The sequence below is a fragment of the Camellia sinensis genome, chromosome 11 (assembly GCF_055761805.1).
Source record: "Camellia sinensis isolate YWXY chromosome 11, ASM5576180v1, whole genome shotgun sequence".
NCBI lineage: Eukaryota > Viridiplantae > Streptophyta > Magnoliopsida > Ericales > Theaceae > Camellia > Camellia sinensis.
The window spans coordinates 171,836,229-171,850,081 of NC_138971.1; the positions used below are offsets into that span (position 1 = coordinate 171,836,229).

Here is a 13,853-nt window from a genome sequence, read left to right on the forward strand (position 1 = left end):
ACAATCTATAAGCCTTGTACTTTTTTTTACTTGATTTCTACCTTGAACAAAATACTTATAGAACCATACCATGGGATTGATTAAGCTTCCTCCATATGACAGAGAGTGAGAGAGATTCTTAAGTATAGGAGTTCATTTTGGGTCTTATCGAATCATCACGTCAATTTTAATTCTTAATCAATTATGACCAATTGCTTAAATGTGAGAAATAAACCTCGGACGAAGACTTGGTATATAAGGCCACTCTAAACTTGGTTTTGATACTATGTTAAATTGCAATCCAACTAACTCATTTAAAATAACTTTTTAGAACAATTAATGATATCTACAAATGGTATTCTCCAATTGCGAACAATTAGTGATATTTACAAATGGTATTCTCCAATTGCAATGGATTCTCGAGTAGAGATAAGTATATCAAATAACAATTCCTAATGATTTCTGAACTGATTGGACTTGGCATAATTAATCAAGACCAAACCTAACTTGGAATCCCGCTTGAAGTAAATAGATTTACCTCAGTAACTATCCCTTATTTACAAGCTTTGGTGATAACGACATATTTTGGGCACTCCTATCTCTTGTTCATAGGGCAGTTGAACAGAAGTAGGTGAAGTGTTGTTGGTTTTTATCATGGGTGCAAGCCAGGGTCTCCCTATATTTAGAAGAAAACTCTCTCTCTTTCTCTCTCTCTCTCTGCATGGGACTGTCCAACCTCCTCTCACCTACCACCACCGTTGAGCTTCAAAAACATAAATTCTCAAAACATTCTTACACAATTAATTCCTAGTCCCTAGCTAGTGAAGCCCTCATGGGAGAAGAAGTTCAGCCACCACCTCCAACCTCAAACAACATCCCCTACCTCTTCACACCACCACCATTTCCACCACCCTCATTGCACCTTCCTCCTCCACTGCACCACCAACCCATATTACAAAACCCTCAAACCGGTGTCGACATTGACTGGGTTAGCCTCCTCCTCACTGGTTCCATCACAAATGGTGATCTTCAGCTTCCAAATGTATCGTCTATAATGCCTACTAGTAGGAGTGCAAATGAAGGAGAGAATTGTGAAAAAAATTCTACTAGAGGGAAAGCCAGTAAGAGCAAGAAAGCCATTCCACCTAGGGTTTCTTTTCATACTAGGAGTTCTGAGGATGTTCTTGATGATGGATATAGATGGCGAAAATACGGGCAGAAAGCTGTCAAGAACAACACCCACCCCAGGTACATACTATTATCAGTTCTGCTACATGTACAGAAAAAATACATAGAATAAAAATTAATTCAAAAAAGAAAAAACTGTATACTATTATTGAACCTCAATGTGTATGCATTTAAAAAGCGAAAAAAAAAATGAAAATGAAAAAAAGGTGAAACAAGTTAATTTCCTTACTTTTGTTTAGTTATTAAATTAGGAAAATAAGTTGAAAATGGATATAGATTTTTTCTTTGAAAAATGCTATCAACCTACCCTTAGGAATCCATAATTTACCCCGAATGGGTTTGTGTGGTAGAGATTATGATGGTGTGAAGTCCATGAATAAAATGAATTTGAAACATTGATTTATTTTTCAGGGTAAATTCTGAATTGACAAAGGTGGTTTGTAATATTGTTGTTTTTCTTTTTTTAAAACATCTTCGTTTGGTTAGCCATGACAGATAACTGGTTAAAGTTGTTTATAAAATGAAAGGGAAAACAGTTTTACTTTGTTGAAAATTTGCTTTGCTTTCCCTCATTGTGTTTATAAACTTGGAATCCTTCAAAGGCCCCAACTCTCACCATGGTTTATAACAATCAGAAACAACAATTAACTCGGCAGAATATGTGCTTGCTCAATAGTTAGAACTAGGGTCAAATACTTGGTAAGGACATTTAGACTCTTGTTTGGTGTGAGAAAATTTGCGCTACCCTCCAATGTGAAATTCCAGAATAAGTAGGTGAAATTTCTCATTTTATGTTGGTCTTTCTTTCTCACAGATCATATCCCTAACTTTTTTTATTTTTCTTTTTTCATCTAACACTGAAAAAAGGAGCTACTATCGCTGCACACATCATACATGCAATGTGAAGAAACAAATCCAACGGCTATCAAAGGACACAAGTGTCGTTGTGACAACATACGAGGGCATTCACAACCATCCTTGTGAGAAACTTATGGAGACCCTAAGTCCTCTTCTAAAGCAAATTCAGTTCCTTTCTAGATTCTAAAACCATGTCGGTATACTTCAGGATGATGAAAGTTTGAAGCACTCACAGCTCTGCTAACTTGTTCACTCTCTAACATTGTACAAAGAAATCAAGAAAGAAAGTGAAGAGAAAATGATAAAGAAGCTGTGTGAGTGTGCTGTATATTAACAAGAAGAATTAGTTTCATTGCCGCATAACCACATCTAATTTTCCAATCATCTTTGTTTTTGCCATTAACACAGTAGAAATTGCAACAGATTCAAGTGTGGTCTGTTCTTTTTCTTTTTTTCTTTTTTTTCCTTTTATTACTCCTAGTTTTGTATTTTTATATTTATTTCGGGTACACTATTCTCTTACATAGCACCACTGAAATTCGTAAATAGGTTCATAGATAAGCTAAAGAACACTTGCAAACAGAGAAACATGACTTATTGCTGATATAAAAGGTAAATATATAGTACGGAGATGAACAAAATACAAGAACAATAAAACCAAAACTTTTGGACTCAAGACCAAATCAGCAGAGCCTGAATATTTTGACAGATCAAATATTATTCGGCAAAACAGAAACTCAAAAGAATGTCAAAACCCATCTAGAGAAGTGTAAAGAAACTGGTCGAACTCGGTTGTTAGGATTCAATGCCACTCGATATTCATATATGAGGGAAGAAATAAAATGAACGAGCACATCGCTTAAATTAGAAATCAACTGGAAGCAAGCACTGACCAAGGAGTTTTGAGCTGTTACTGATGCAGTTGCACACCATCACCTTCAGAAAGAAATGAAAACTGCAGACCAGAAGCTTGAGATCACCAGAAAAAGCCGAGGAGAACAAGACCCTTTTGCATGGGAAGTTCTCGCATAATTGTGCAAATTTATTCTTCCTTGTTGAGATAACGCAAGTTAAACAGTGCAATATTATCAAAACTTTTGCCAAACCAGAATTCCCACAAAGGGTAGTGATTTTCCCCAAATCAGAATCTGGATGATGACTACAACGGAAAAGTGCCTAACTCATGGCCAAGCCTCGTAAGAAGTACTTTTCTCTCACCAACCCATTCTAGTCGATAAGAGAGATCAAGATTATGAATCATAAGTTTCAACCTATCAACATCACTCACACCCCCTGCATTCTCCTACAAACAAGAAACAGAAAATGAAGGTAGGTTTTCATTAAGATGAAAAAAATGTGTTCTTGTATCCTGTCAGACAAACAAAACGGATACTTTCCAAGATTCATTCTAACAGGGCTAAGCATAAACTATAGGAGTGTTCAGATTCAGCATAGTGGCATGAACAATGAACAGTCATAAACAAGGGTGTTCCCACTTGGGCAGTTTTATGGAACTCACCTAACAATCAATTAGGTCTTCAATCAATTTGTTAAAACAAGAAACTTGTGCCATCCCACCTCATTGAAATGAAAATAATGTAACAGTAAATAGAGAAAATTCACCTCTGTATCTATCAAAAAAGAAGAAAAATTTTACCTTTGCATTGCCATGTCTATCAGACTCCATTATGCTTGCCATTATGCTTGACCTAGTGGAGTTCGGTGAGAATCCTTCCCACGGGGGAACAAAAATTAGTTTAGTGCACTGAACAGGAACAAGGTTTCGGCTGAGTTTCTCCCACCACACAGATCCCAGTGACCACCATCTGATCATTAACCCATGCTCAGAAAAAGCAACTAACCCCTACAATTTGAAAGGCATGTCTGAGAAACTAGATAAAGACAATTTACCAGTTTGGGACCTCATCCCTCATTGCATACTAATACTATTTTACTTAAAAGGCTTCTAAGCTTTCATATTAGCATAAAGATATAGAAAGAGAAATGGTATGTTGGAATGCAGTCAGTAAAAATTTTGTATGAAAAGTGGAAAAAATGGAAAGTTCTGATAGTATACTGCTAATAGAAAGCAGTAGAAAAAACTGAATATACTCAGAAAAAATATATATTACCGTGAGGAAAGCTTGTAAACCAATTTGGATTTGATACAGTAAAAGAGTAAAATATATGCAGTGTGTCAAGTGATGGAGAAAAACTTCTTTTCTTTTCCTTTCTGAGGTGGATGTGCTATGAGGACTGCAGTGGGTACACATCATGGTGCAAGCTGTGTGTTAACTATGAGATTAACAATGGACTCAGAATTCAGTTGGATTGAAATTTGAAGCAGTTCAATCACATATGGCAATGGTGCCCAGTAGGTGCATTTACCCAAAATTTATAAGAATAAATAAACTAACAAACAACAATTTTGATTCAAATAGTTCAATCAAGTAAAAACATAAAGGCGATTAGTTTAACTTTCTTTAAAACATAAAAATAAAATATGAATATAAAAGGAAGATCCAGCCATGTAAAACCAAAATAACAATAACATTGGAATGAATATACAGACATCAATAGATCACCTGAACACATGTAGACATGAGTGCTAGATCACATCCTGAACTAGTATAATATTAGTCAATTGAATGAACTGGCATTCAATAGTGAATCAACTTAGTTTTTAGGGACATGTCATATTTCTTGGCTCCAAAACTTTGAGCATGAACTGAAGCCAGAAATCTGTCTATATTTCAATGAGAAAACTTATAAAGCAGGTTTTGGGACAAATTCTGCCAGCTATAAGCCGCTCCCACTCTAATTATATGCCAAGTGAATGCATGTGCACATCCAATGATGATTTGAATAAAAAACATGCATTATGCTAGGCTGCTAGCATCAGAAACCAGCAGCAGACAAAGAAGAATTCATGGATCTGTGGATTAATCAGATGTACCTCTCCGTCTGGTGAAAAGCTTAAAGCTGAAATGGCAGTGATTACCACCACTTCTGAAGCTCCTCCAAGCAGACTTGGAAGTCCTGGAGGTCCACTTGCATCCAAAACTTTTATTGTTGTCATGCTGAAGTGGAAAATAAAGACATATACAGAGTTAAAAGCAGTTATAACCCCGTCGTCATTAATTGCTAATCAAAAGAAATGCATGAACTTAATGGCACTCAGATGAGAAGTACATTAATGCTGTGTTGGATCATGGATTTGGATAGGGATTTAGGAAAAAAAGAGAGAAATGGAGAAAAAATTTAGCTTATATTTCATTCACTTTTCCCTAACATTATCTGGGCAGTCAACGAAGATTTTCAAATGGATGGATAAGCTTTTTGACTTCAGAAACATCATCGATGCACATCCATTGGTTAGTCAAACAAATATTGGAAGCTTAAAACCAGGGATGTGGCCCCCATAATAAACAAAGAAGCAATTTTAAGAAAAGAGTACAAGATAGTGAGTCAAGTCTTAAGCAAGTTAGTAACCCAAGTCTTACAAATAGTAGGACAAGGGAATCGAGTTTTGAGAAGTTGAGATTGTATGGTGTGCAGTGCTATCCTACCAATTCTAACCATACAGGTTGGCACATAAAGGAATCCAGGTGAAATTCCTCTAATCTGTTTCTCTTTTTTCTTCTGTAGTTTTCTGTATTTCATTTTAGTGTTCTAAGTTCTAACCACAACCAACCCTGAACTTCTTTTCTTTTCGGTCAACACCCAAAATCCATAATTTCTATTCCCAAACATTTTGGCCTTTAATTTAACACAATAGTTCATTGAGTCAAGTGTAAAAACAAAATGACACGATAGTAGGTTGAGTTGGAAACCAATCAACCCCAAATACACCCCGTGAATTATTACTACTATTTTTTATTATTTGTTACCTTTGCATGTCATATACCCGGATGATAGCATGATTGGTCTTCCCAATGGCATCGCCAACAGCCAATCGTGTTGATGTGTCATTCAGTGCTACCATAGGAAATATGCGTACAACTTCCTTCAGAGCTGCCATTGAACTTTGAAGGCATGTTTTGCGCATGACGGAGTTGCTAGGGTCCATGGTCTGTAAAATGAAATTAACCACCTGCAAATCTGTCCAAGTGTTAGAGATAGTAACACTGCAAACACTTTGGTTCTTGAAAATAGAATATAAAAATATATAAAAAAAAATAGAAAAACAAAGAACCGTGATTATTGTTATATCGTAACAGAAAATGATAATTTATTATGCAATATTTATAACAAGAAGTAGGAAAGGCCTAAATTTCACGAGCTAGAAGAAATCTTTTACGGGCAAATTAAATTACTTTATGCTTCCAAGTCTGATATAACTTAGATTTACAAACCTTATCAAGATATGGAGCTATGTTTCTTGGAGAACCACGTATGAACCTTATAAGAGTCATTAGAGAAACTACATGAACAGGGGAATCAGATGCAGTAGACCAAATCTGGCTTTCTATCACATTTAGAAACCCCAGTATATCGGCCATTGCTAAACTTGGAAGAAGAATCCCAACCAAAGTCTCCCGAATATTTATAGGTACAGCTGGATTTTGTGCTGATGAATTGGCAGGTGCACTAACACACTCTATTTGGAAGAACATATCACTAATCAGACGAGGTATTTCAGAAGCAATGCATGCCTTCCATGTACTCTCCATACCTTCTGCTAGAAGCTCCGCAGCAGTGGAACTATATTTATCATTCATGGCCATAACCAACTTCATCAATGGATGAACAACCAGCACAGCAAGACTTGGTTTGACAAGGCTAGGATACCAAATGGCCAATGCTGCAGCAACAATGATATGCGATGTCATTGCATCTTGATTTGTTCCCCAAACACAAGAAATCCAGTCTTGCACTTCAAATGATTCTAGCCAAGCAAGTATTTCAGATTCCTCAGTCCGAGAGAGCCCTTGGGTTTCCAGCATGCCATCAGATTTTAACCTGCTTCCAGATGTTTTTTCTGTGTTGAAAATTTTCTGTTCATTTGCTCCAGTTTCATTTAGAGACGCCAGAAGATTTTCATGCTCAATTGCTTTTTGACTGCGTAGGGGAAGTGGAATAGCTCGTGAAGCAGCACAATGGAATAACGAACGTGCAGCCATTCTTACATGTTCACTTTCATCTTGCCAAAAACTTACCAATAGCTGTAAAACAGTAATATCAGACAATCAAGCACATCAAATTATTGCAAATGCAGATCAGTTTGACAAATAAGAAGACCACAGGCTGCTAGCTTGACTGGTATCTCTAAATCTAAAAATAATAATAATAATAATAATAATAGGACATGTTCAAATGTGTATGCAACACGTTAACAAGTATCCTAAGAGTGTTAGTGTCCGGCACAGACATGCCACCTTCTTAAAATGTTAGGCTTCTTAGGCCATTACATAAAGGTAAATCCGGGTCCATAACAAGATTTGTGTTAGCCTTTGATTATTGACACAAAAGATAAGGAAGAAAAATTGTCAAAATACATCAGAATTGTCTTTTAGCAAGAATTCTCCTCCCTTCTATAATATAGATGCAATAAAGAATGGCACAAAATAAATCTAACCACATCAAGACAATCTGTAACCAATATATCATTTTTCTTCAAATTTGCAAGTGCCACAGGGACGTGTTACCTGGAGCAAAGGTGGCTTCACATCTGGAGTTTTCTCTAAGAAATTCCGAGTATAAAATGCAGCCAAGGCACTACACAGAAGACAAACTATGTCAAGAAACTATAATTATTGCCTAGAAACTGCAGTTAGGAAGTTGTTCATATACAAGGGCGACCCGATGCACAAGGCTTCTGCTAAAACGAGATATAGGGAGGGAAGATGTACAGAGTCTTACCCCCATTCCTAGAGAGGTTATTTCCTTGACTCGAGCCCACTATAATTATTGCCAAGAAACTGCAGTTAGGAAATTATTCATATACAAGGGCGACCCAATGCACAAGGCTTCCGCTAAAACGAGGTATAGGGAGGGAAGATGTACACAGTCTTACCCCCATTCCTAGAGAGCTTATTTCCTTGACTCGAACCCTTTACCATTGGGCGAAGCTACCCTACGTTGTTCATATAACATGTGCCAATAACATTTTTGCACATAAGCTATCTTATTTATTTTGGTAAGAGAAACAAATTAGATATGATTAATACAATAACAGGGGGAAAGATGGATGGTAAGACAAAATTTGTTCCAGTGTCATACGATCCACATGTGCAAGGGACTGAAAACAACCATGTATCAATTTCGTATGAAAATTTCTACAGCCGAATCACTTGGATGAGATGGTACCAATCTTCTCATGATAAATGATGTTGAAGACTTAGATACAACTAAATTAATCAATGGAATGGATAAATTTCATTACACGTGTAATGGGAAGATAGTTAAATTTTGTGTGAATAAGTTCTAAGTATATTATATTAAAATAAAATTTTCATCAATCAAACTTCATGACTAATTCGTGATGATAGTCAATAGAACATAAATTCCAAAGGAACAAAGGTTGAAGATTAAAAAAAAAAAAAAAAACTCGTGATGCACACCTGCATAGGAGGAGGTACTCATTAGGAACCCAGATGAGGTTTTCAGATTCTGATGAGCTATCTCAGACGTTAATCTTCCTTCGATTTCTAGCTATTTCAAATACAAGAGGTTGAAATACCTTTCCTAGACAAAATTTATCCTAAATTTCAAAAATTCTCTACTGGTGCTTGATACGCATATAGTTAAAATGAGAATAAATTGATTTATTGTGTGCCAAAAAAGAAAATGGTGCAGAACTGTGATACCTGCTGGCAGCTGAACAAGAATGAGACAAGCTAACAATGCGCTGGGCTAGGGAAACCATGGTTAGCGACCTCACTGCAGAAAACTCTGATGATGATTTCCAGAGCTGAAATGTTACCGTTAATGTATCAGGATTTAATACTGTTTAGATCCCCAATTCACACAAAAGCTTAATCTATTAGGGAATGGCCTATGTTACATGGATTCAGATACGGGTATCGGGTGCGGATATGCATCTAGAGATCGGACTCATCAAACCATAAATATGAGGGTACGCGGACTCAGCAAAAAAATGTCATATTTTTATATTTTTAATCAAGTATATGAGATAAAATGGCGCTATATGCAACTTACAGTGTCAAAAAGACATTTATAGCAATTATACAACAATATGTACATATAATAGTAGTGTTATATACAATTATATGAGAAGTATCTGTTGAAAAGTATCAGACACATATCCTATACCCTTGCCCGATTGTCGGGTGTCCAACATGGGTATTTGATTTATTTTGAAGAGTCCGTGTAACATAGGAAATGGCCCAACAATGTATATCAAATTATTCAACACCCTCCCTCATATGCAACCTCATCTTGCACGTGAAGATGCAAACATCTATATAGAGAGAGGAGAAAGAAAGCAAATGAGAGAGAGAACGCAAATGGAAAAACTTGAACCCAAGACCTCCAACTTGAGCTTTGATACCATGGTAGATCACCAATTCACCCAAAAGCTTAAGCTATTTAGAAATGGGCACACAAGAAGTCAAGAGAACATGTTCCAACGTGCAATTAAGTTAACCCAATGTACCTCAAGAGCAGCCCTTGAACTAGGAAATGTCAATGTCAAAGATCCTCTGTTCCCTTGCAAACCAGAAGCAAGAAGGAAATTTGTTGGTCTCCTAAGTTTCATTTCAGTCATGAGCAACTTATCAAGTTCAATATCCACATTCCACAAGTGCAAAAATGACAAGCTAAATTGAAGAAAACATCCTTCAAGTGACCGAACCCACTCATCATCCACAGCAGTATCAGTTGAGGTCCCTTGTAAATCAGAACCATTGAGTATGGTCCCATTTGTCGTCACATGGTGCGGACTTGGTTTCTCAGCCCCCAGTTCCTTCATATGGTTTTTATCTTGCTCGTCGCCCATATCTTTGGACATTTTAGCTCCATGTTCATTCACATGGGTATTCCTTCTCTTCTCACCACCATCTTTGAAGCTCACGTGGTTCTGAAAAGTAGACATTAATAACGCCAGGTCAAAACTCAGAGCTGCAATTCCAGGAAATGGACTAGTACAATTGATGGGATGCTTGTTGCTCCGAAGGATTGATGACATCGATGAAGATAGTTTTGCAGAGTTAACTTTACTAGAATGCTTTTGGGAAGCATTGGCCTCAGTCATATTTGTTATACTTGGTAACATATTTGACGAAGAGGAGGCCCCCTTGCCTAAGTGTTTGGAATGAGATTGTGAAAGGTTAGCATCTTCAATTAAGGGAAGAAGTAATGAAGAAGCCGAAGTATTTCTATTCAATACACCACCGGATGGTGAATTCGTGTTGATGCCTTTACAAAAATGATCAAACATTGAATGAGAAGCTGTACCACGGAGAACACGCTCAAGAGCACCCGTCTTTACATCCCAAATGTATAAAACATCAAGTGCATCATATGTTCCTGAATGGTTCTGGCAGAGACATGCCAGATAACCATTTGTACCATCCCATACAACTTTTGAAGGATAGTGTGGGTGTCCAGGAAACATTCTCTCCGCACGCAAAGTCTCAAGAGAAACAAGAGTGACACAAGAGTCCTCCCCAACAGAAAGAAAACAATCATTCCACGGACGGTCAGTTCGAGGTGGGGGGAGAATTATTTGGCGTACTGGAGCTACATGATGGTGCATCACTGTGATGAGATTGCCAGAATCAAGATCCCATAAACGGATTGTACAGTCCATGCTCCCGGACACTAAAACCCGACAGAAGCTCCATCCTTTGGCAGTGCCAACCATCCAATGTGCAGCCAAACACAATACAGCACCTGTGTGACCTAAAAAATATTGTTTTGATACATTTGAATCGACTTCATGATGTTGACTTCTACCGTAAGAATCAAATCCCCCGGTAAAGATATTAAAATGTACAACTTCTATTTCACCGCTGTGAAATCCGTATACAGCAGCATAAGGAGTGTAGTAGGACTCAGAAATGATCATTGAAGAAGATACAAGTCGTCCCTTTTGGGAAAACCAATACTTTCCATCAGTTGCATGTATATTATCTCCATTGGGACAAGGCACACAATTTTTCTGGGAGAACTGAGTCCCTTGGCCTATCAGTTCCGCGCCAGCATCGTGCCTTAGGGCCTCAGTTTCATTAGGAGAAGTTAAGCTTGAAATCCAGTCAACAAAAAATCTACCTTCCCCAACCATTTTGCACTGCTGAGGCAAATTCAAGTTGTTATCATGCTGCTGAGGCAGTAACCAGGTTGTGACATGGGGTTTCCACAGCAAAGATTCTTCAACATGAAAGCAAATTGATTCAATACGAAGAAGATAACAACTCAATTGAATAAAATAAATTGATAACCTCACATCAATGGGACAAGTCACAGCAGGTATCACAGATAGAAGCTCGAAATTGAAAATGCTGTCTGAATATGTTATACTATACACAACTGCAAAACCTCTATTATTCCAAACAGCAAAGTTTTCTGCAAACCTGTCATGGAATTCCTGGGTTTTCAGTATCTTCCTAGATTCATCCCTCTCAAGAAACATGCCCCCTATAACATATAATTGAGCAGAACCCTCTTCAAGACAAAGTTGATTATTATTAACAAAAGAAATCTCTCCAATTGTATTACCACTGGCCACTAACCTAAAAATGCAGTAGGTTCTATATACATGAGCTAAAACCTGCCCTCTGGTAGTCACAACCTGTAACCCCTCACTGGAACCCTCCACCCAATCAGTCATTTCCAAATTATAAGAATTTTTTTGCAATGCTGTCCCAGTTTCACTGTCTGAGTTGGGTTCCTTCAGTATAGGCACACATTGTAGCTTACCATATGAATCACCAAGGAGCACTGACTGTTTTTCCATATCCTCAACTCGTGAAACTATAGACATGAATCTCAAAGGCCCAATGGATAAATTACCATGAAAAATGGTTTGGACAATAGTAAGAGTATATGAATCAACAATTACAACTGTACACTTGGAAGGTTTACGGTGTAGCGGGTCTCTATCAACGGAAGCCTCACCCCCCTCAGGAGACAACTGGTGGTCAACTGAATTGACAGCATCAACAAAACAAGCAGCAACACAAACATATCTTGGGTTTTCAGGAAATGACCGTATTAAAGAGGGACTCCCCACCCATGGTGGCATTTTCCTTCTGCACCTACAATGTCCACTGCCTCTGCTCCAAACACACAATACACCATCGGTACACACACTGATTAGTGCACCATAATCAACTGAATTAGAATTCGCTGAGACATTACTTAAATGATCAATCTTTACATCTCCTGAGTATACTGTTGGAAAACAAATCCCAAGATCTGCTATGGGGGCAGCGTGGCCGCACAACAAAGCAACTGGTTTAATTTCCTGGCAAATTGAGAACATTATCAGACTGAAACGTACTCTACATAAAATGGAATTTGATGATTAAACTTATTTTTCCTGTAACCTTTGTTTGGTTGTTCTGGTAACGTGTAAAATCAAGGCAATTTTTATTTATTTATTCTATTGAAATCAAGGTAATTTTGAATTTTGATAACTTAGAAAAGCATCTCCAACCCCTGCTCTCTTTTTTTCATCAAAATTGGAGTGAAACTTTCTCCAATCCTTTCTCCTTTTTTTCAAGAAATCTTTTTTTTAATTACAAACTCATCCTAAAAAAGTGTTTTAACTGTTTTTTATTAAAGAAAATCATCTTTGATCCTTATCCTTTTTAAAATTTCACCAAATTTGAGTAATAATATGACTGTTGGGAATTTGGTGAAGGATTTTTTTCATCCTTGATTTGGTGAAAAAATTCCCTTCCCTGTGATTTGATACAGATTTGATGAATATAGCTGGAACACATTATTTCATCAAATTTGAATTTGATGAAAAAGTTGATGAATTGGAGATGCTCACCAGAACGCATTAGACTCCCCACAACTCGGTAAATACAGCAGCATGTAGTATGAATTTACCTTTTCTTTTCCTTTTTCCTAGGACTCTAACCAAGAAAAAAAAAATTAACCCATTTTCTCATTAAACAAGCAGAATCCACTCAAAATAACTCCTTTTCTTTCAATTTTCCCCTTGTTTAACACCTCAATTGCCATAAAAAGAATAACCTAACAGCTTAAGAAAAACAAAAAGCGGTGAAATTGAGTATAACAACAAACTCATATGAACAAATATATATATATATATATATGCATAGCTCTGGTTCAGGAATAGTAACAAACAAGTGAGATTCGTGTAGTGAAAATTAGTTAAGGCAGTTAGGGTTACCTGGTTGGAGTCGGTGGCAGAGACGTTCCACCAGACGATGGAGCCATCGGATCCGCCGGTGTAGAGAGTGGGAGGTTGGCTTAGGGCGGCGACGGCGGTGACTCTGTGCGGCGGAGGAGAGGCGGACCATATACACGCAACGGATCGGCACTTCATTGGTGAACTGGATCAACGGGGACAGAATTGGATTGGCCGACGAGCAGGGACGAAGCTGGGAGTTCGGAACTTATTCGGGTTTGGAAGTCGAACCACACACAGGTCGGTCGGTATCTGAGTTTGTGGATTTTTTGGCAAAAATTACGGCTACGTTTGGTACAACTTTCCCATTACAATTTCGCCGTTTCACGTGAATAATAAGACGTTTGGATAGAGTTTTTAAAAATTAATTTAACTGCATATTTTAAAATACATTTTTATTTTATGTTTGGCAGAGTTCATTTCAAAATAAATTTCTAATGCAAAATTTTCACTTTTTCACCCGGTTCTTAAATTTTCTAAG

General features: G+C 37.3%; 2 protein-coding genes across 3 annotated transcripts; one reads left to right on the forward strand and one right to left on the reverse strand.

The window, feature by feature from the left end:
• The first annotated feature begins 663 nt into the window (after positions 1-663).
• On the forward strand, positions 664-2,388 carry LOC114313387 (putative WRKY transcription factor 43). The gene is made up of 2 exons (XM_028259773.2): positions 664-1,227; positions 2,035-2,388. Exons 1-2 carry the CDS (start codon positions 812-814, stop codon positions 2,210-2,212), a joined length of 594 nt encoding a protein of 197 aa, XP_028115574.1. The 5' UTR covers positions 664-811; the 3' UTR covers positions 2,213-2,388.
• A 210-nt stretch (positions 2,389-2,598) lies between these two features.
• LOC114313386 (Transducin/WD40 repeat-like superfamily protein) lies at positions 2,599-13,852 on the reverse strand. 2 transcript variants are annotated; one of them, XR_003647175.2, is made up of 9 exons: positions 13,355-13,806; positions 9,644-12,454; positions 8,835-8,938; positions 7,674-7,743; positions 6,381-7,190; positions 5,916-6,126; positions 4,982-5,105; positions 3,683-3,889; positions 2,599-3,328 (listed from the first exon to the last, which is right to left on the reverse strand). XR_003647175.2 is itself a non-coding variant. In XM_028259772.2 (9 exons), the coding sequence occupies exons 1-9, from the start codon at positions 13,508-13,510 to the stop codon at positions 3,185-3,187; spliced, it is 4,629 nt and encodes a 1,542-aa protein (XP_028115573.2). In that variant the 5' UTR covers positions 13,511-13,852; the 3' UTR covers positions 2,599-3,184. The 2 variants fall into 2 exon arrangements, 1 of the variants encoding a protein (XP_028115573.2); XM_028259772.2 differs by having other exon boundaries at positions 5,916-6,118; positions 13,355-13,852.
• Between the last annotated feature and the right edge of the window lies 1 nt (position 13,853).

Coding starts and splice junctions, on each gene's coding strand:
- LOC114313387 (XM_028259773.2), top strand. CDS start 812: ATGGGAGAAGAAGTTCAGCCACCACCTCCAACCTCAAACAACATCCCC. Junction 1,228..2,034: donor AAGAACAACACCCACCCCAG/GTACATACTATT, acceptor CACTGAAAAAAG/GAGCTACTATCGCTGCACAC.
- LOC114313386 (XM_028259772.2), bottom strand. CDS start 13,510: ATGAAGTGCCGATCCGTTGCGTGTATATGGTCCGCCTCTCCTCCGCCG. Junction 7,191..7,673: donor TGAAGCCACCTTTGCTCCAG/GTAACACGTCCC, acceptor ACTGTTTTACAG/CTATTGGTAAGTTTTTGGCA. Junction 3,329..3,682: donor ATAGACATGGCAATGCAAAG/GTAAAATTTTTC, acceptor TCTTGTTTGTAG/GAGAATGCAGGGGGTGTGAG.